The following is a 23,144-nucleotide window of genomic DNA, read 5'->3' as shown; positions in this document are numbered from 1 at the left end:
GGGCCATTGTCTTGCCCTCATCTGTGAGCACATTGGGCAGGTGACGGCTGTTTCTGTTCCTTCCACGACCACAGACCACCGTTCTGCCAAGCGACTCAGTAAACATTTAATGGTCCTGAAAATCCAGCCCAGATCTTCACCTGATTATTTGCATATCACAGCTGGAATATCTTGCCTTTCTTTAATTAAAATCAAAGTGCCTGTAAATAGAAAGCCAATATCGAACTTAGGTGGTTACTTTCAGCATCCAGAGGAAGTGTCTCATATCTTCATCGTAGGCTCGTGGGGAGGCGCTGCGCTGGGTCTGCAGTAAGCGAGATAAATCTCCCAGCACTTATTCATGTAATTCACAGAGTAGAGCGTCCGCTGTTGCTCATGGAATAAATTGACTAAAAATACAACGTTAGAAAAATGATTACAAATTTATATTTTGAGAAAAAAGTAGCAGTAAATATAATCCTATTGCTTTTGTTTTTTTCCGAGACAGAGTCTTGCTGTCGCTCAGGCTGCAGTGCAGTGGCACCATCTTGGCTCACTGCAACCTCCACCCCCCAGGTTCAAGCGATTCTCCTGCCTCAGCCTCCCGAGTAGCTGGGATTACAGGCATGCACCACCACACCCAGCTAATTTTTTTTTGTATTTTTAGTAGAGACGGGGTTTTGCCATGTTGGCCAGGCTGGTCTTAAACTCCTTGACCTCAGGTGATCCTCCTGCCTCGGCCTCCCAAAGTGCTGGGATTACAGGAGTGAGCCACTGCGCCCAGCCCAGATTTATATTTTGAGAAAAAAAATGGGGCGGTAAATAGAATCCTATTGGTTTTGTATTTACCTTTTATCTGGCAGGCATTTGGACGAATGTTCTCGGTCATCAGTTTTGTAAAACACAAGAAGAGGGATGGACTTCTCTTTCTGTGATAATGATCAAAAGATACCATAATTACTTCTCCTCCAAAAGAGGGAACTTAATTCCCTTCTCCTTGAGCACAGGCTAGACTTAATAATTTGCTTCTAATGTATAGAGTATAGAAAGGGAAGGCTGGAGTCAGTGGCTCACACCTACAATCCCAGCATTTTGGGAGGCCAAGGCGGGCGGATCACTCCAGGTCAGGAGTTTAAGACCAGCCTGGCCAACATGGTGAAACCCCATCTCTACTAAAAATATAAAAAATTAGCTGGGCTTGGTGGCAGACACCTGTAATCCCAGCTACTGAGACAGAAGAATCACTGGAACCTGGGAGGTGGACGTTGCAGTGAGCCGAGATCGCGCCACTGCACTCCAGCCTGGGTGACAGAGCGAGATTCCATCTCAAAAAAATAAATACATAAATAAAAGTTTTTTTTAAAAAAAATATAAAACCACATTTGCTGTAAGAAAGACAAGAAATTCTGACATAAGAAAAAAGAGTTAGTTGTGAATATTTGTTTCTGCATTAAAAACCCCAAGAGATATTTGCAGTATTGAACTGACCCCGATATGAAGGGCTTTCAAAGTTTTGATCTAGTATCTCATGGCTTTGTGGTTAATATTTGCAGAAAGGTTGTGTTCTGAGTCCTTCATTTCAAGGGTATGTTAAAAAAAAAAAAAAAAAAAAGACTGCTGAGGCTGGGCATGGTGGCTCACGCCTGTAATCCCAGCACTTTGGGAGGCTGAGGCAGGTGGATCATCTGAGGTCAGGAGTTTGAAATCAGCCTGGCCAACATGGTGAAACCCGGTCTCTGCTAAAAATACAAAAAAAAAAAAAAATTAGCCAGGCATGGTGGCACACTCCTGTCATCTCAGCTACCCAGGAGCCTGAGGCAGAAGAATTGCTTGAACCTGGGAGGCAGAGGTTGCAGTGAGCCAAGATTGTGCCACCGCACTCCAGCCTGGGCGACAGAGCAAGACTCCCTCTCCAAAAAAATAAAAATGACTGCTGAAGAAAAGAGGGCATTATGACAATAATACAGCTTAGCTGTGCCCCATCCCCCAACGAGGGTCCAGAAATAGTACTTACTGGAATTCTTCATGATAAATGTGGTACGCCAAATGCAGGAGGTAATTCAAAAATGTTCTCAAAAGTATTGTTGTAAATGGAGAATGGATTTCTTCAACTGGTATGTCATTATTGGCTAAAATAAGAAAATTGGAAAGGATGCCTGATATTTGCTAGAACCTTCCATTTTATTTGCTCCTGGTATACAACTCGAAGGATTGAATATGAGAGAGTGCTTATTTCAAAATGCTCTGAACATGTGTATAAGCATCCAACTAAAAATTTAAAACTCCATGAAAGCCAGGCACAGTGGCTCACACCTGTAATCCCAGCACTTTGGGAGGCTGAAGCAGCAAATTGCCTGAGGTCAGGAGTTTGAGACCAGCCTGGGCAACATGGCAAAACCCTGTCTCTACCAAAAATACAAAAAATTAGCCAGGTGTGGTGGCGGGCACCTGTAATCTCAGCTATTTGGGAGACTGAGGCAGGAGAATCGCTGGAACCCAGGAGGTGGAGGCTGCAGTGAGCCGAGATTGAGCCACTGCACTCCAGCCTGGGCATCAGAGCGAGACTTCGTCTCAAAAAAAAAAAAAAAAAAAAGATGTCAATCTGGTTCCTTTACAAGGCGAGATATCTTGTCCCAGTGTTTTCCAGAGTAGTCTGAGACACAATCTGATGAATGCTGCTAATGCTAATGGATTTTAAGTATGTTTCAAACACTAAACTTTGACGTAAATAGGCATTTTTTCTAATACTTTACTTTTCAAATATTTCAAATATTTATTTTGAAGCTTGCAGCTCTGCCTCCCAGAATTTGGCTGAAAGAAGTTAAACTTCCAAAGTTGTTAAATTTATCACATCAACTTCCTAATTTGAAATCAAGACCAATCCTAAGACTACTTAGGGCCTTTTCGAGACCCTTCCAAGCCATTGCTGATTCTCCCCGTTACTTTTTTTTTTTTTTTTTTCAGACAGAGTCTCACTCTGTTGCCCAGGCTGGAGTGCAGTGGCGTGATCTCGGCTCACTGCAACCTCCACCTCCTAGGCTCAAGCGATTCTACTCCTACCTCAGCCTCCCCATAAGTAGCTGGGAATACAGGCATGTACCACCACACCTGGCTAATTTTTGTATTTTTAGTAGAGACGGAGTTTCACCATATTGCCCAGGCTGGTCTCAAACTCCTGGACTCAAGTGATCCACCCGCCTCAGCCTTCCAAAGTGCTGGGATTACAGGCATAAGCCACGAGGCCTAGCCATCTCCTCATTTCTGACCTGACAATTCAGTGCTTTTTTACTACAGATCGGTGGTCAGGGGGAGAGAGGGAGGCAAACTTTCTGCGAAGGGCCAGAGAGTAAATCTTTTAGGCTTGGTGGACCAGACCGTCTACATCACAACCCCTCAGCTGTGGTGCTTTGGGGTAAAGCAGTCACAAACATGTAAGCAAATGGGCGTGTCTGTGTTCCAGTAAAGCGTGATTTAGGGGAACAGGGGTGCGGACTGGATTTCACCCTGAGACCGTGCATTGCTGGCCCTGCTTTTGTAGGTGACCTTGCACTGTTGCTGTTACGTCACGAGACTGTCTCTTCAAATACATCGTAATCACGGGGGGAACAAGACAATGCACCGATTTCTAGAACACTCATCTCCCAACCTGGGCCTTCCCAGCTCCCTCCACATTTCCTAACTGCTTTCCAGGTGACACTGCGATACTGTCCTTTAGACCAGCGGTCCTCCACCTTTTTGACACCAGGGACGGATTTTGTGGAAGACAGTTTTTCCATGAATGGTGGGAAGGGGTGGGGGCTGTTGGTTTCAGGATGATTCAAGCGCATTCGAATTACTGTGCACCTTATTTCTATTATTATGACATTGTAATACATAATGAAACAATTCTACAACTCGCCATCAGGTAGAATCAGTGGGAGCCCTGAGCTTGTTTTCCTGCAACTAGACAGTCCCATCTGGGGGTGATGGGATACAGTGACAGATCATCAGGCATTTGATTCTCCTAAGGAGCGTGCAACCTACATCCCTCGCATGCGCAGTTCACAGTAGGATTTGCGCTCCTATGAGAATCTAATGCCCTGCTGATCTGCAGGAGGCGGAGCTCAGGCGGTAAATGCCAGCCACGGGGAATGGCTGTAAAAACAGATGAAGGTAGGCTGGGTGCAGTGGCTCATGCCTGTAATCCCAGCACTTTGGGAGGCCAAGGCGGGCAGATCATCTGAGGTCGAGAGCTCAAGATCAGCCTAACCAACATGGAAAAACCCCATCTCTACCAAAAAATACAAAAATTAGCTGGGCACAGTGGCGCATGCCTGTATTCCCGGCTACTTGGGAGGCTGAGGCAGGAGAGTCACTTGAACCCAGGAGGCGGGGGTTGCGGTGAGAGGAGATTGTGCCATTGGACTCCAGCCTGGGCAAAAAGAGTGAAACTGTCTCAAAATAAAACAAAACAAAACAAAAAATGAAAGTTCACTTGCTTGCCCACTGCTCACTTTCCACTGTGTAGCCTGTTTCCTAATGGGCCACAGACCAGTACTGATCCATGGCCTGGGGTTTGGGGACCCCTGCCTTTTGTGTGTGTGTGTGTGTGTTTGTGTGTGTGTGTGTATGCACGTGAGATGGAGTCTCACCCTGTCACCCAGGCTGGAGTGCAATGGCACGATCTTGGCTCACTGCAACCTCTGCCTCCCGGGTCCAAGCAATTCTCCTGCCTCAGCCTCCCAAATGGCTGGGATTACAGAAATTCACCACCACGCCTGGCTAATTTTTTGTATCTTTTAGTAGAGACGGGGTTTCACCATGTTGGTCAGGCTGGTCTCAAACTCCTGACCTCGTGATCCGCCTGTCTCAGCCTCCCAAAGTGCTGAGATTACAGGCATGAGCCACTGCACCCGGCCTGGTCCCCTGCTTTAAACCAAAAGATGTGAAGGATTTGGAATACTCGCCACTTAATATCCTGTCCATATCAGCAAGAGTTAGTTTGTGGTGATGAAATTTGCAATCTTTTAGAAATCTCCAGAAGCGAAGCTTTGTCATCAGAAAGGTATTATCCAGAGAGTGGTCACATCCCAGGCTGCTATAAAAGCTGTAGATTCTTCTTAATTCTGTAATATTTCTTAAGACAGCATATTCCACCTGAAAGGAAGAAAGTCATACGTGGATTAAGAACAAAAGATGCCGGGTGTGGTGGCTCACGCCTGTAATGAGGCCGAGGCAGGCAGATCACATGAGGTCAGGAGTTCCAGACCAGCCTGGCCAACATGGTGAAACCCCATCTCTACTAAAAATACAAAATTAGCCAGGCATGGTGGCACACACCTGTAATCCCAGATACTCAGGAGGCTGAGGCAGGAGAATTGCTTGAACCTGGGAGGAGGTTGCAGTGAGCCGAGATCGTGTCACTGCATTCCAGCCTGGACGTCAAGAGCGAGACTCTGCCTCAAAATAAAGAAATAAAATTTAAAAATTTAAAAAAGAACAAAAGACACAACACCTGTGTCCTACATTAAATGCGATAATACAAATAAAGTAATGGCATTTAGCTCTTTCCACTGTAAGAACTTAAGAAGTGTTTGTTTGTTTGTTTTGTTTTGAGATGGAGTCTCACTCTGTCACCCAGGCTGGAGTGCAGTGGCACGATCTTGGTTCACTGCAACCTCTGCCTCCTGGGTTCAGGCGATTCTCATGCCTCAGCCTCCAGAGTAGCCGTGATAACAGGTGCCCACCACCACACCCGGCAAATTTTTGTATTTTTGGTAGAGATGGGGTTTCACCATATTGGCCAGTCTGGTCTTGAACTCCTGACCTCAGGTCATCCGCCTGCCTCGGCCTCCCAAAGTGTTACGATTACAGGCGTCAGCCACGGCACCTGGCCAAGAAGCATTTCATTCTTTCCACCCACTCCACTTGGTCAATAAAATGCCATCTCCAACCAACAGTAAAAACAAAACAAAACAACAAAAAAAGTTATCTGGAAAATAGACTTCCTTTCACATGGCAATGTGCTGGCTTCCTCTCTCAGTGGCGGCAACAAAATTCTATTGTCTGCAGATCCTCATCCCTTTTGCACATATGTGCAAAAATCTTCAACAAAATAAGTTGAATCCAGCAATATATAAAAAGAATAGTAGCCATGCGCAGTGGCTCAAGCCTGTTATCCCAGCACTTTGTGAGGCCAAGGCAGGAGGATTGCCTGAGCCTGGGAACTCGAGACCAGCCTGTGCTACATAGTAAGACCGTGTCTGAACTGAAAATTAAAAATTAAAGAAATTAACCAGGCACAGTGGCAAGTGCCCGTATAGTCCCAGCTACTCAGGAAGCTGAGGCGGGAGGATTGCTTAAGCCCAGAACGTCAAGACTGCAGTGAGCTAAGATCACACCACTTCACTCCAGCCAGGGTAACAGAGCAAGACCCTATCTCAAAAAGAAAAAAAAAAAAAATACAGCAACACCAAGTAGGGTTTATCCTAGAATTGTAAAGCTGGGTTAACATTTGAAAAGTCAATCAATGTAATTCACAGTATTGACAGACTGAAGAAGAACCAAATGATTCTATCAACTGAAGCATTTCACAGAATTTAACATCCATTCATGATAAGCACCCTCAGCAAATTAGGAATAGAAAGGAATCCCTCAACCTGATAAACAGCATGTACAAAACACATGCAACTCACATCACACATAGGGCTGAAAGTCTGAAAGAAGCAATATTCCGCTAGGTGCAATAGCTCACACCTGTAATCCCAGCACTTTGGGAGGCTGAGGCGGAAGGATCACCTGAGGTCAGGAGTTCGAGACCAGCCTGGGCAACACAGTGAAACTCCATCTCTACTGAAAATATCTGGGCATGGTGGTGCATGCCTGTAATCTCAGCTACTCAGGAAGCTGAGGCAGGAGAATCCCTTGAACGCAGGAGGCGGAGGTTGCAGTGAGCTGAGATTATGCCATTGCACTCCACCCTGGGCAACAAGAGGGACTCCATCTCAAAAAAAAAAAAAAAAAAAAAAAGCAATATTCATGGTGGTTGCTTTACTCACCTCCCTCTCTGTCACATTTCACCTTTTAGGATTTTCCCCAGACCCTTGATGCCCTTAAGCTGCCCCAAACTCCCCACATATGCAGCCCTGCCCTCTACACAGCGTCCTGTACTCCAGAACCACTTACCCCATGCCCTACCCTCATAATGAGACATTCAGAGAATGTGAAGAACAGGATTTGGGGTCCTAAGGGAGACAGAGCCCTACCTGGGTGGCTTCAGGCATTTGTTACGCTGAGCATTAATTCCTGCTTTTGAAAATGCAATTCAATTGAATAAACATGTATAGTCTGCCCGATCTGAAGCATTGTTCTAGGCTGGGCGTGGTGGCTCACACCCATAATCTCAGCACTTTGGGAGGCCGAGGTGGGCAGATCACCTGAGGTCAGGAGTTCCAGACCAGCCTGGCCAATATGGTGACACCCTGTCTCTACTAAAATACAAAAAAATAGCTGGGCGTAGTGGCTCACACCTGTAATCCCAGCTACTGGGGAGGCCGAGGTGGGGGAGGCTTGAACCCGGGAGGCAGAGGTTGCAGTGAGCCAAGACTGCGCCACAGCACTCCAGTCTGGGCGACAGAGCAAAACTCAGTCTCAAGGCCGGGCGCGGTGGCTCACGCTTGTAATCCCAGCACTTTGGGAGGCCAAGGCGGGCGGATCACGAGGTCAGGAGATCGAGACCATGGTGAAACCCCGTCTCTACTAAAAGTACAAAAAAATTAGCCAGGCGTGGTGGCGGGCGCCTGTAGTCCCAGCTACTCGGAGAGGCTGAGGCAGGAGAATGGCGTGAACCCAGGAGGCGGAGCTTGCAGCGAGCCGAGATCGCGCCACTGCACTCCAGCCTGGGTGAGAGAGCGAGACTCCTTCTCAAAAAAACAAAACAAAACAAAAAAACAACAACAAAAAAGACATTCAACACGTGACAGCAGTCACCAGCTATATTTCCCCAGGATGCAACTGATACCAATCAGAAAGATGTTACCTGCTTCTTTTCTTCAGGTTGGACTGTCTCAGGGTACATGTCCAGGAGCAAACGTAGATCCAGCTCAACGCTCGATCCCAACACAGAATGACTCTCACTGCCATCAAGCTTTCTGATCAGTTCTAATGAATGAAGGCAAACACAGGGGATAAGTACGGTTTGTTTGGTGTTTGTTTGTTTTTATTTTGTTTTTTGTTTTTTGAGACGGCCTCACTCTGTCGCCCAGGCTGGAGTGAAGTGGCATGGTCTCAGTTCACTGCAACCTCTGCCTCCCAGGCTCAAGCCATCCTCCCACCTCACCCTCCCGAGTAGCTGCGACTACAGACATGCACCATCACGGCCAGCTAATTTTTGTATTTTTTGTAGACACAGGATTTCACCATGTTGCCCAGGCTGGTCTCAAACTCCTGAGCTCAACTGATCCACCTGCCTTGGCCTCCCAAAGTGCTGGGATTACAGGCATGGGCCACCGCAGCCATCCTTGGAGATAATTATGAAAAGCAATGTTCAAATTTCTCAATATTATGTCACAATGATTTTCCACCAAAATGTGATGCAAGAATATTCCAAAAACCTATTAAGAACGCGGGCGGGGCACAGTGGCTCATGCCTGTAATCCCAGCATTTTGGGAAACCGAAATGTGAGGTTGAGGCTGCAGTGAGCTACGATCATGCCACTGGACTCCAACCTGGGCAACAGAGTGAGATCCTATCTCTAAAAAAAAACATTTTTTAAAAGCAGTTGCAAGCTAGGCGAAATGGCTTGCAGCTGTAATCTCAACACTTTGGGAGGCCGAGGCAGGAGGATTGTTTGAGGACAGGAGTTTGAATCAGCCTGGGCAACATAGTGAGACCCTGCCTCTACAAAAAGTTTAAAAATTAGCTAATCTTGGCCAGGTGCGGTGGCTCACACCTGTAATCCCAGCACTTTGGGAGGCCAAGGTGGGCGGATCACAAGGTCAGGAGTTAGAGACCAACCTGAGCAACATGGTAAAACCCCGTCTCTACAAAAAATACAAAAATTAGCTAAGCATGGTGGCACGTGCCTATAATCCCAGCTACTCAGGAGGCTGAGGCAGAAGAATCGTTTGAACCAGGGAGGCGGAGATTGCAGTGAGCCAAGATTGCGTTGCTGCACTCCAGGCTGGACAACACAGCAAGACTCCGTCTCGAAAAAAAAAAAAAAAAAAAGAAGAAGAAAAAAAAATTAGCTAGGCACGGGGGTGCGTGCCTGTGTTCCCAGCTATAGGGAAGGCTGAGGTCGGAGGATCACTGGAGCCCAGGAGTTTGAGGCCACAGTGAACAGTGATCATATCCTGCTCCATCCTGGGTGATAGAGCGAGATTTTGTCTCAAATTTTTTTTTGAAAAAGGAGTTTCTCACAGAGGACTTGTTTTCTGAAGTGTTCGGTGTATTTTGATGCGTGAACACCATGGATAAAAACAGATGAATTTTATTTCTTTTTTTTTTTCCATTTTATTTATTTATTTATGAGACAGAATCTCTGTTGCCCAGGCTGGAGTGCAATGGCGCAGTCTGGGCTCACTGCAACCTCCACCTTCCAGGTTCAAGTGATTCTCCTGCCTCAGCCTCCCGAGTAGCTGGGATTACAGGCGCCTGCTACCATGCCTGGCTAATTTTTTTATTTTTATTTTTAATTGAGATGGGGTTTCACCATGTTGGCTGGGCTGCTCTTGCACTGCTGACCTCGTGATCCACCAGCCTCGGCCTCCCAAAGTGCTGGGGTTACAGGCATGAGCCACCACGCCTGGCCGATGAATTTTATTTCAACAGGTGAATGCTTCCTACCGGCACTCCTGGACAATCTTTGGGCAACTCCTGAAGACAGGTCCAGGCAGCTGATGAATTCAACTTCAAGATCAGGAAACCCGGCTATGTGGTCATTGGAGAATGCGCCTTCGTACACACGCCCGTTCTTGAAAGTTAATCGGCCCTGCAGACAGAAAAACTTTTTACAGTTGAGGAAAAGTTTTCTTAGAAAAACACTGGTAAGGCTGGGTGCGGTGGCTCATGCCTGTAATCCAGCACTTTGGAAGGCTGAGGCGGGCAGATACAAGGTCAGGAGTTCGAGATCAGATTGGCCAACATGGTGAAACCCCATGGCTACTAAAAATACGAAAATTCGCCAGGCCTGGTGGCGGGCACCTGTCATCCCAGCTACTCGGGAGGCTGAGGCAGGAGAATCGCTTGAACCCGGGAGGCAGAGGTTGCAGTGAGCCAAGATCGTGCCACTGCACTCCAGCCTAGGTGACAGAGCGAGACTCTGTCTCAAAAAAACAAAAAAGGAAAGAAAAACATGGGTAAATGTACATCAGTAGTTTTTTCAAGGATGTGGAGCTTTTTGTTTTGACAATATGCACTCACTCCACATATAATCAGGCTCCTGGGTCTCATGCGCTGTATAAGTCCTCTCTCTCTTCCTCCTTTTCCTATTCCTCCTCCTCCCCACTCTCTCTCCCCCACAATCTTTCTCCAGCTTTAAGCACCTCTAGGCCACAGAATGTGTCTTATTAAACTACGCTAGTGACCAGCAGAACGCCCATCACACAATACAGACTCCCTGATTTTTTTTTTGAGACGGAGTCTCGCTCTGTTGCCCCGGCTGGAGTGCAATGGCGCCATCTCAGCTCACTGCAAGTTCCGCCTCCTGGGTTCATGCCATTCTCCTGCCTCAGCCTCCTGAGTAGCTGGGACTACAGGCGCCCGCCACCAAACCCAGCTAATTTTTTGTATTTTTAGTAGAGACGGGGTTTCACCGTGTTAGCTAGAATGGTCTCGATCTCCTGACCTCGTGATCCGTCCGCCTCGGCCTCCCAAAGTGTTGGGATTACAGGTGTGAGCCACCGTGCCTGATAATTTTTTTTTTTTTTTTTGAGATGGAGCCTCGCTGTCACGCAGGCTGGAGTGCAGTAGCACAGTCTTGACTCACTGCAACCTCCGCCTCCTGGGTTCAAGCAATTCTCCTTCCTCAGCCTCCCAAGTGGCTGGGATTACATGCATGCACCACCACGGCCAGCTAATTTTTGTATTTTTAGTAGATACGGGGTTTCATCGTGTTGGCCAGGCTGGTCTCGAACTCCTGACCTCAAGTGATCTGTCCACCTCAGCCTCCCAAAGTGCTGGGATTACAGGCCTGAGCCACCACGCCTGGCCAAGACTCCCTGAGATTTGTCAAACGCAGGCCAATAGTCAGTTACTGATTCAGACGTGGGCAAATGACCCAATTTGGCTCTGTGAAATGAAAGACCTTTCTAGAGAGCTTCTGTAAAAAGTTCCTCCTTTCCTTTTAGCATGGGATGCAGATTTTGAAAGCTGGAACCACGGCAGCCGTCTTGCAATCATGAGGGAGGAAAACCACAAGGGTGAAAGTGCCATGGTGGGAGATACCGTGCATAGATGGAAGAGAAATCCCGACAGCTCTGAGTTGCTGAATCAAACCAACCTTGAAGCCTACATTATTTTGTATTTCACATGGCAGATAACACTATATTGTCTGTTACTTGCAAACCAAAACCACCCTCACACACACACACACACACACACACACACACACACGAAAAACTGATTAAATAACCACTAAATATATAGGAAATCAATGACCATTGAAAATATTTTGCCAAGCACAGTGACTCATGCCTGTAATCCCAGCAGTTTGGGTGGGAGGATCACTTGGGACCAGGAGGCCAGCTTGGCAAACGTGGCAAAACCCCCGTAACTACCAAAAAAAAAAAAAAAAAAGAGCTGGGCGTGGTGGTGCCCACCTGTAATCCCAGCTACTCTAGTGGCTGAGGCACAAGAATCGACTTGAACCGGAGGCAGAGGTTGCAGTGAGCCGAGATCACGCCACTGCACTCCAGCCTGGGCAACAGAGCGAAACTCTGTCTCAAAAAAAAAAGAAAAAAAGTCACGTAATCACCTTAGCAAAACAGTAAGTTATCCTATACAAAACAGATAATGTAATTTAATAGAGAATGACATGCCTTTTGTCAAAAAGAGTTCTGTAGATGGATGGTGATGGTTGCACAACAATGCGAATGTACTTAATGCCACTGGACTGTGCACTTAGAAATGATTAAGATGGTAAATCTTATGTGTACTTTACCACAATTAAAATTAAAAAGAAATCTAGAGTGCCTAGATTTACATCAGACAAAATAGACCTCAGAGAAATGAAAATTACCAGGGTTGGCCAGGCATGGTGGCTCACGCCTGTAATCCCAGCACTCTAGGAGGCTGAGGTGGGCAGATCATTTGAGGCCAGGAGTTCAAGACCACCCTGGCCAACATGACGAAACTCTGTCTCTACTAAAAATACAAAAATTAGCCAGGCATGGTGGCCCACACCTATAATCCCAGCTACTCATGAGGCTGAGGCAGGAGAATCACTTGAACCCAGGAAGTGGAGGTTGTAGTGAGCTGAGATCGCGCCACTGTACTCCGGCCTGGACAACAGAGCAAGACTGCGTCTCAAAAAAAAAGAAAATTAGCAGGGTTAATGAGGAACATTACACGATGATCAAAAGAGCCAATGCACCAATATATAATAATCCTCAATGTATATGCACCTAACAATAAAGCTTCAAATATATGAAGCAAAACTGATAGATCTGAAAGCAGAATAGACAAATCTGCAATTATACTTGGACATTTCAATTGCTTTACATAATTTCAATGGCTTTACATAATTGTTTGAAATGTGATATTCCCAGGTCTATACTCACCATGCCATGTTTCTTATTGGAAACCCATTCTCCATCATACATGGCTCCACTGGCATAATAAAACTTGCCATGTCCGTGACGATATCCATTTACAAACTCCCCTATGTATTCATTTCTCAAAGGATACTGGGAACTGGGGATTCTCTTTAGAAACCACGTGTGTGTCCCAAAGCCATTCTGAAAAGAAAGCAGACTGCCATCAGAAGTGCACAAAGCAGTTTCTCTCTTTACCTGGATCCCCTTAAAATTAGGATAAATACAATGAAAACTGGAAAGGGCAAAGAACGTGGACTCTGGAGTCACACAGACTTGGGTTCAATTTCAGCTCAGCTACTTACTAAGGAGTCTTTTGAAATAAGGCAGATCACTTAAGCCCTCTAAGTTCCTCATCTGTAAAACAGAAATAACACCTACCCCTCAGGTTAGATACAGAGAAGTTTGAAACCGGCCTGGCCAACATGTTGAAACCCCGTCTCTACTAAAAAGTGAAGATAAGTGGATATAAAGTGCCTGGCTTGATCATGATGAGTTTCATTGTTATTTTAAATGTTGGGGTTTATTTGCTTTTATATATTTTTATTTTTTGAGAAAGGGTCTCACTCTATTACCCAGACTGGAGTACAATGGCACAATCTTGGCTCACTGCAGCCTTGACCTCCAAGACTCAGGTGATCCTCCCACCTCAGCCTCCCAAGTAGCCAGGACTACAGGCGCCAGCCACCACTGCCCGCCACTTTTTGTATTTTCAGTAGAGATGGGGTTTCACCATATAACCCAGGCTGGTCTCAAACTCCTGGCCTCATTCCTCAAGTGGTCTCCCAAAGTGCTGGGATTACACATGTAAGCCACTGCACCCAGCCTAAAGTTTTATTTTTTAAAGATACAAATTGGGCTAGTTGCTGTGGCTCACGCCTGTAATCCCAGCGCTTTGAGAGGCAGAGGTTGATCACTTGAGCCCAGGAGTTCAAGACCAGCCTGTGTAATAAAGTGAGACTTCATTCCTACAAAAAAAAAATTATTTTTTAATTAGCCAGGCACAGTGGCGGTGGGCACCTCTGTAGTCTCAGCTACAGGGGAGGCTGAGGTGGGAGGATCGCTTGAGCCAGGGAGGTAGAGAGCCATGATTGCACCACTGCAGTCCAGCCTGGGCAACAGAACAAGACTCTGCCCCTAAAAACAAACAAACAGGCTGGGTGCGGTGGCTCGCGCCTGTAATTGTAGCACTCTGGGAAGCCGAGGCGGGCGGATCACTTGAGGTCTGGAGTTCGAAACCAGCCTGACCAACATGGTGAAACCCCGTCTCTACTGAAAATACAAAAAAAAAATTAGCCAGGCCATGGCGGTGGGTGCCTGTAATCTCAGCTACTCCAGAGGCTGAGGCAGGAGAATTGCTTGAACCCGGGAGGTGGAGGCTGCAGTGAGCTGAGATCATGCCACCGTACTCCAGCCTGGGCAACAGAGCAAAGACTCCATCTCTAAAAACAAACAAACAGGCTGGGTGCGGTGGCTTATGCCTGTAATCCTAGCACTTTAGGAGGCTGAGGCGCACGGATCACTTGAGGTCAGGAGTTCGAAACCAACCTGGCCGACATGGTGAAACCCCATCTCTACTAAAAATACAAAAAAAACAATTAGCCCGGCCGTGGTGGTGGTGGGTACCTGTAATTTCAGCTACTCCAGAGGCTGAGGCAGGAGAATTGCTTGAACCCGGGAGGTAGAGACTATAGTGAGCTGAGATTGTGCCACTGTACTCCAGCCTGGGTGACAGAGATAGAGAGACTCTGTCTAAAAAAAAAAAAAAAAAAACCCAAAAAGAAATATACATGCGTTGAGAATCAGCGGAGTGTCCACCTCTGGGTACAAACTGCCACCCCGCCCGGCGTACCTGGACGCCCCTCTCCCACCGCCCTGTGTACTCCTCGTTGGCAGTCAGCCACCTCATCCTCCCCTCCCCGTGACGCATGTTGTCTTCCCACTGGCCTTCGTACATATTTCCAGATTTATAACTAGGATGAAAGAAACCAAAGAAAAACGATCAGTTACCTCCTACACCACATTTACCTTTAAGACATTCTTTTAAACACTCCCCTTGAGCTCCTTTGAAGAAATCCACCCCTTGTACTTACACAATCTTCTCTGTAGTTAAATTCAGGCCAGGCGTGGTGGCTCACGCCTGTAATCCCAGCACCTTGGGAGGCCAAGGCTGGCGGATCACCTGAGGTCGGGAGTTTGAGACCAGCCTGACCAACATGGAGAAACCCCATCTCTACTAAAAATACAAAATTAGCCCAGCTACCTGGGAGGCAAAACTCCGTCTCAAAGAAAAAAAAAAAAATACAAAAATTAGCCGGACATGGTGGCAGGCACCTGTAATCCCAGCTACTCAGGAGGCTGAGGCAGGAGAATCACTTGAACTCAGAAGGTGGAGGTTGCAATGAGCCGAGATTGCACCACTGCACTCCAGCCTGGGCAACAGAGTGAGACTGTCTAAAAAACAAATAAATAAAACTTTTTAAAAAATCAATGGATAGGCTCATGGTCCTAAGGGAGCAGAATGAGTCACTTTATTAAACCTTCTGACTTATTTCATAAGGTGACAAAGTGGGTAAGAGCTGGGTTTTTTAAATCTTTTAATAATTCCCTATTGTATCATGATTAGTTAATATTTGGCCAGTTTTTGAGATGGGATCTCACTGTGTCACCCAGGCTGGAGTGTGGTGGTGTGATCATGGCAGGAGAATTGCTTGAACCCAGAAGGCAGAGGTTGCAGTGAGCTGAGATGGTGCCACTGCACTCCAGCCTGGGTGACAGAACAAGACTCCATCTTAAAAAAAAAAAAAAAAAAAAATCCACTCTGCTTAGAGAGAAAATGTTCTGTCCAACTTTTGCATCTTACTTTTAAATATCCAAAGTGAACACTATTGGGCCTACAAACACTTCTTCATCTACACCCCAGGCGTGACCGTGGTCATACCTACCATCTTATTCCCCAGCCCTTTTTGATGTTTTGCGCCCAGTCTCCCTCGTACCAACACGTACCCTCTTGATTGTAATAAATGCAGCCCTAAAACAAATAATACCATCTTTAAAACTATCAAGCCTCATGACACAAATGCTTTGTCAAATGTAAGGATATTAACTTAAAAAGTAGAACCTACACAGAGGTCAATGTCATACATAGGCAAGACATGTAAACCGCTGTTTTTCTGTTTTGCTATCAAGAAAACGGTAAAACTGCTGCACAAGGGGAAATGAGATAATGTCACAAATCAATTTCTCCTTAATAAAGTGCCATATTGGCCAGGCACGGTGGCTTACCTCTGTAATCCCAGCACTTTGGGAGGCCGAGGTGGGCAGATCACAAGGTCAGGAGTTCCAGACTAGCCTGGCCAACATGGTGAAACCTTGTCTCTACTAAAAATACAAAAATTAGCTGGGAGTGGTGGCGTGTGCCTGCAATCCCAGCTACTTGGGAGGCTGAGGCAGGAGAATCGCTTGAACCTGGGAGGCAGAGGTTGCAGTGAGCCCAGATCGTGCCACTGCACTCCAGCCTGGGCAACAGAGCGAGACTCCGTCTCAAAACAAAATAAAATAAAATAAAAAGTGTCATATAAGGCACAGAATGACTGTATTCATCATATTCAAGTATATTCATTATATCCAGTAACTATTAGTCAATTAAGTACCTAGAGAAATCCTGTCTGTTGCCACGTGGAGTGAACAGTTGCGCCTTCCATGTAACGGAACGTCACTCTCTCTTAGGCACCAGACCCCTTGTTGTTTTACCCATTTCACATCCTACTCATTTTACCGCCTCCGAGTATAAGTGAGCATAGTGTTCCCTTTGTTTGATCTACACAGAAAAGCCTCAAAAGGCTTTTTCACAGGTTTATCTGTGTGTGTGTGTGTGTGTGTGTGAGAGAGAGAGAATTTTTCTATCTTCTTTCTCATGATCAGGCAAACACATTCCTTCTTGCAGCCATACAGATGCTGCTGTCTAGAAGTCACCGTGCCCAATCCCTCCAATATGTCTCAAGCAATCTGCTGCAACACACACACACACACACACACACACACACATCAACCACAACTCGATAAATAGCCTATTAAAGCCTGCATATGGCCAGGCACAGTGGCTAATGCCTGTAATCCCAGCACTTTGGGAGGCCGAGGCGGGTGGATCACTTGAGATCAGGAGTTTGAGACCAGCCTGGCCAACATGGCGAAATCCCTTCTCTACTAAAAATAAAAAAATTAGCTGGGCGTGGTGGTGCACACCTGTAGTCCCAGCTACTTGGGAGGCTGAGGCAGGAGAATTGCTTGAATCTGGGAGGCAGAGGTTGCAGTGAGCCGAGATGGCACCATTGCACTCCAGCCTGGGCGACAGAGCAAGACTCCATCTCAAAAAAAAAAAAAATTAATAAAATGGTTAATTTATGTGATGTGAATTTCACCTCAGTAAACAAAAAGTGAATATGCCCTGGACAGCACCGCTAGCCCCTACCCCCTTCTCTCCCTCCATGTGGCCACCCAGCCCCTCCCCTGCCCTCCACATGGCCACCCCACCCCCTTTCTGCCCCACCCCCACCCCCTCCCCAGCCTTGCCCCCTCATGGCTGTCCCCCATGTCTGCCCACCCCCCACCCCACCCCCTTCACTCCTGCCCCACCTTCCCGTGCCGCTTGCCATTGCACCAGTGGCCGATGTAGGACACAGGCCGGGTGCTGCACTTGAACATCCCGAATCCGTTCCTCATGCCGTTGACCACTTCGCCTTCATACGTGCTGCCGTCCGGCCACGTGTACACGCCGTGGTTCATCGGGACATTCTTCACAAAGTCACCCTGAAGCAGAACGGCCATGGGGTGACAGAAGGAAGCGCTGGGGGTGGGGGCGGGAATCCCTAGTCCTGTGGGCGGTTCCAGGAGCTGCTTGACCTCTGATTCTGTTCCTGCCTCTCCTGTGGACACACACTGAACATCCCCCTCACATTCTCTCCCTTCCTTGTCTGCTCTCATCTCATCCTCTCTCATCTGACCCGACCAGTGGGCGGAAGCTCAGGCAGGAGGAAATATCTGGGAGGTTGCAGGTCGACCAAGTTCGGAGAAGCAAGCAGGTGACGTTGGAAAGTGCTGCTTCCAATCCTGACCTGGGGAACTTCAGATTCTTAGAACCCACCTTGGCAGGGCACAGTGGCTCACGCCTGTAATCACAGCACTTTGGGAGACTGAGGCGGGAGGACTGCTTGAGGCCAGGAACTTGAGGCCAGTCTGGGCAACCTAAGGAGACGCTGTCTCTGGAAAAATATTTTGTTATTGTTTTTATTTTTGAGACAGAGTCTCACTCTGTTGCCCAGGCTGGAGTACAATGGCGCCATCTTGGCTAACTGCAACCTCTTCCTCCCTGGTTCAAGCAATTCTCCTGCCTCAGCCTCCCAAGTAGCTGGGATTACAGGCCCCCACCACCACACCCTGCTAATTTTTTTGTATTTTTAGTAGAGACAGGGTTTTGCCATGTTGGCCAGGCTGGTCTTGAACTCCTGACCTCAGGTGATCCACCCGCCTCGGCTTCCCAAAGTGCTGAGATTAACAGGCATTTAACAGGCTCGAGCCATCATGCCTAGTTTTTTTTTGTTGTTTTTTTGAGACACGGTCTCACCCTGTCACCTAGGTTGGAGTGCAGCAAGACAATCATAGCTCACTGCAGCCTCGACCTCCCAGGCTCAAGAGATCCTCCCACCACAGCCCCCCAAGTAGCTGAGACTACAGGTGTGTGTGCCACCAAGCCTCACTAATTTTTAAATTTTTTGTGGAGATGGAGTTTCTCTATGTTGCCCAGGCTGGTCTGGTCTCAAACTCCCAGCCTCAAGCGATCTTCCCACCTTGGCCTCTCAAGTAGCTGGGACTACAGGTGCTGGCCACCAAGGGGCAGTGGTGCACGCCTATAATCCCAGCACTTTGGGGGTGCTGAGCTGAGAGGATCTGTTGAGCCCAGGAGGTTGAGGCTGCAGTGAACTATGACCCCTGCATTCCAGCCTGGGCGACAGAGCAAGATCCTGTCTCTAATGAAAAAAAAAAAAAAAAAGAACCCACTCGGAGTTCTGGGAGGGCCAAGGTGGGAAGATCACTTGAGGCTGGGAGTTTGAGACCAGACCAGCCTGGGCAACATAGAGAAACTCACCACTTGGAGGTGAATTCACTGTTCCCTCCAGGCTTAGTGATGACTGGGGAAACCCCTCTTTCTTTTTCGTGTTTTTTTCCAAGATGGAGTTTTGCTCTTGTTGCCCAGGCTGGAGTGCAGTGGTATAGTCTCGGCTCACTGCAACCTCCGCCTCCCAGGTTTAAGCAATTCTGCCTCAGCCTTCCGAGTAGCTGGGATCACAGGTGTGCACCACCACGCCCCGCAAATTTTTATAGTTTTAGTAGAGACGGGGTTTCACCATATTGGCCAGGCTGGTCTCGATCTCCTGACCTCAGATGATCTGCCCACCTTGACCTCCCAAAGTATTGGGATTACAGGCGTGAGCCACCATGCCCGGTCAGGAAATCCCTCTTTCTGCCACGGGTCATCAAAATATTCTGTAAACAAGTCAGTCAACAGCCTGCCCCAGGGGCACCTGCTGGGAACCCACTCTGCCCAGGACGTCTGAGTGGGCAGCAGGCAGCACAGTGCACAGCACCCAGCAGCATCGGATTCTCTTCCAGGAACCTGAACTCCCTGGAGGCAGCCACGTCAGCAGAGACAAGAGGACAGCACGCCTGGCCTGATCACCAGGCAGGACCCATGAGGCCAGTCGGCCTCTCTCTGAGGATGCTTCTAGGAACCCCCCTGACTGGGCTGAAGTGGGGGTCTGTGCCTGCAAAAATGACCTCCCCACCTGCTGAGAGTTTCCCGGGACAACGAGGCACAGGGCGGTTCTTGGTTAAGTTGCCACTTAAGGACCAGAAACTGGCCCGGTGCGGTGGCTCACGCCTCTAATCCCTGCACTTTGGGAGGCTGAGGTAAGCACATCACCTGAAGCCAGGGGTTTGAGACCAGCCTGGCCAACATGGCAAAACCCCGTCTCTACTAAAAATACAAAAACTAGCCTGGCATGGTGGCGGGTGCCTGTAATCCCAGTTACTCTGCAGGCTGAGGCAAGAAAATTGCTTGAACCCAGGAGGTGGAGGTTGCAGTGAGCCGAGATCCCACCGCTGCACTCCAGCCTGGGCGATAGAGCGAGACTATGTCTCACAAAAATAAATAAAATAAAATAAAGACCAGAAAACTTGCGTGTCAGTTGCCGGCTGGTAGGCGGGATGTTGCATGGGAAGGGAGCTGGGATGAATCCAAGGTGGGGGCCCAATCCTCAAGCTCCCCTGGAACTTGGAGATCCTCCTCGCCCCGCCAGTGAGGGTCAGTCCCTCCCTCTCTCTCCCTGCTCCTCTGCAGCACGCCTCTCACCGCCCAGCTGCAGGTGGCTTCCCGGCTCAAACTTGACTCCGTTTCCATCATTGCCTGTGTGTTATTTGAATAAAGTGCATTATGCGCATGTGTTTTAAATGTCATCATTACCATTTATAAACACCATCTGTTAGCAACTCTGCATTTGGGATTTTTAGGATAGCATTTCAGCGCTCACTCACTTTGTGGGTGGGAATTGAGCCTGGTACAATCTCTTGGCGAACAATTTGGTCCTTGCAATCAGTTTAAAAATACACATTCCCCTCAACCCCGCAGGTTAAATAAAAAGCCACATAACGGAATACATGCAGCCAGTAAAAATAGATCTGCATGAACGGATATGGTTTGATCTCAAAATTAAAGGTACAGGCCAGGTGTGGTGGCTCACACCTGTAATCCCCAACACTTTGGGAGGCCAAGGTGGGAGGATCGCTTAAGCCTAGGAGTTCGAGACCAGCCTGGGAAACACAGCAAGACCCTGTCTCTACAAAAAAAAAAAAAAGTAAAAATAAATTAGCCGGGCGCTGTGGAGCACACCTGTAGTCGCAGCTACTCAGCAGGCTGAGCCGAGAGGATCGCCTGAGTCTAGGAGTTCGAGGCTGCAGTGAGTCATGATCTTACCACTGCACTTCAGCCTGGGTGACAGAGCAAGACCCCATCTCAGACTCACTAACTAACTAAGTAAATGTGCCAAAGAGAGTGTATAATAAACTATGTGTGTTTGTAAAAAGCAAGACAGGCTACAGAAGTTCCAGGCTGCAGTGAGTCATGATCGCACCACTATACTCCAGCCTGGGCAACAGAGCAAGACCCTGTCTCAAAGAAAAAAGTAGGACAAGCTACATAAAGTACATGTGCTCTCTGTCCTTAGAACGCACAGAATACCTCTAGAACACACAAATGAAACCAATAACAGTTACTGGTGGGTCCCATGCAGTCATGAGTTACTAGATCCACTGGTTCTGTGAATTTTTCTTAACCGATATGCTGAATGACATCAACGAAAATAGTCTGTTCAATTGTGGGAAACTGTTCCATCCAATAATCACAGCTTAGAACTATAGCTGGTTATATGCCTCACCTCATATTTTAATCCATCGGCCCAAATATAAGTCCCTTGTCCATGCATGAGTCCTTCTGAAAACGTACCCTTCAAAACAAAACAAAGCAATGACAAACGCTTAGAATGCAGCTGACATATATACATATTTGAGATAGGGTCTGGTTCTGTCACCCAGCCTGGAGTGCAGTGGTGTGATCATAGCTCACTGCAGCCTCCACCTTCCAGGCTCAAGCAATCCTCCCACTTCAGCCTCCCGGGTAGCTGGGACTACAGGCATCCACCACCATGCCCAGCTAATTTTTGTATTTTTTGTAGAGATGGGATTTCACCATGTTGGCCAGGCTGGTCTTGAAATCCTGAGCTCAAGCAATGCGCCCGCCTTGGCCTCCTAAAGTGCTGGGATTATAGGCATGAGCCACCACACCTGGCCTGCAGCTGATGATTCTCTCCCACAGCTGCCTTATCCCGATTTCAGGTGTGTGAAGATGCTTGTCTGTGCACTCAGCAGCAGCTGAGTCCTCTGAGACCTACTTTGGGCTGGCTCCATGCTGGGGTCCATCCTTCTCTAAAAAGGATCTAAGAAGTCCTCATCTTCATGACCTAAGGATGACCTCAGCTACAAAAATGTGTTCTCAACCAGGTGCGGGGGCTCACTCCTGCAATCCCAGCACTTTAGGAGTCTGAGGCAGGAGGATCACTTATGCCCGGCAGTTCAACACCAGCCCTGGCAACATAGCAACTCCTTGTCTCCACCAAAAAAAAAAAAAAAAAAAAAAATTAATTAGCCAGGCGTGGTAGCGCATGCCTGTAGTCCCAGCTATTCAAGAGGCTGAGGAGGGAGGATCGTTTGACTCCAGGAGGTCGAGGCCACAGTGAGTTATGATTGTGCCACTGCACTCCCGCTTGGGTGACACAGTGAGACCCTGTCTCAAAAAATAAAATAATCAAGAAAAGAAACAAATCTAAAATAACTTTTGTTATACATTATTTTTACCTTAAATAGGTAAGCAGGGTTCTGAATAAAATCAGCATGAAGAGCTTCCAATTTCTTTTGAAGCATCAGTGGATTTTACTGAAGATTTGCAAATCTACGACCATCACCCCACACCTTCCTCCCCTTCCTGCAGGTTCTCAAATGGGCAACTTACACGATAGGTACAACCGCCTTGAAAGGCTGCAAAGCCTTCTCCCTCATACAGCCCACGAACCTTTTCCCCTTCGTAGCTACAAAGAAATAAAGGTAATTCAAGGTAATGAACAATGTGAATAAGCCCAAGTGACAGTGGGTTAAAATATCTAACTGTGGAATGGGAAGAATGAAGTCAGAAAAAAATATATATATACACAGAACTAGAAAGTAGAAGAGGTTACCAGGGGTTTGAAGGTGGGGAGAGGAATGAAGGAGTTTGGGGTTTTTTTGTTTGTTTTTTTGGGTTTTTTTTTTTGAGATGGAGTCTCACTCTGTCGCCTGGGCTGGATGGAGTGCAGTGGCGCGATCTTGGCTCACTGCAACCTCCGCCTCCCAGGTTCAAGTGATTCTCCCGCCTCAGCCTCCTGAGTAGCTGGGATTACAGGCACATGTCACCACGCCCAGCTAATTATTGTGTTTTTAGTAGAGATGGAGTTTCACCGTATTGGCCAGGCTGGTCTCGAACTCCTGGCCTCAAGTGACCCACCCGCCTCAGCCTCCCAAAGTGCTGGATTACAGGCTTGAACCACCGCACCTGGCCAGGAGTTACTATTTAATAGATGCTTGTACAACACTTTGAACGTACTTAATGCCATTGAATTGTACACTTAAAATAATTAAGATAGTACACTTTGTTATATGTTTCACCACGATAAACTATATATATATATATGCGCCATGGGGCTCTATGTTGCTACTTGGGTGATGGGCTT

General features: G+C 47.4%; 1 protein-coding gene across 1 annotated transcript in view; it reads right to left on the bottom strand.

Annotated features, from left to right (window-relative positions):
• Positions 1-23,144, bottom strand: part of LOC116810853 (radial spoke head 10 homolog B-like) — a 41,167-nt gene that overhangs the window by 15,229 nt on the left and 2,794 nt on the right. The window contains 13 exon segments of the mRNA XM_058442813.1: positions 239-265; positions 268-389; positions 829-908; positions 1,994-2,108; positions 4,926-5,115; positions 7,997-8,118; positions 9,806-9,950; positions 12,739-12,915; positions 14,624-14,744; positions 15,717-15,802; positions 17,407-17,580; positions 21,261-21,329; positions 22,391-22,466. Of these exon segments, the coding sequence (XP_058298796.1) occupies positions 239-265; positions 268-389; positions 829-908; positions 1,994-2,108; positions 4,926-5,115; positions 7,997-8,118; positions 9,806-9,950; positions 12,739-12,915; positions 14,624-14,744; positions 15,717-15,802; positions 17,407-17,580; positions 21,261-21,329; positions 22,391-22,466 (1,504 nt within the window).

Source organism: Hylobates moloch, unplaced genomic scaffold, assembly GCF_009828535.3.
Source record: "Hylobates moloch isolate HMO894 unplaced genomic scaffold, HMol_V3 SCAFFOLD_1, whole genome shotgun sequence".
NCBI classification, from domain to species: Eukaryota; Metazoa; Chordata; class Mammalia; order Primates; family Hylobatidae; genus Hylobates; species Hylobates moloch.
This window is presented reverse-complemented; position numbering and strand designations above follow the sequence as displayed.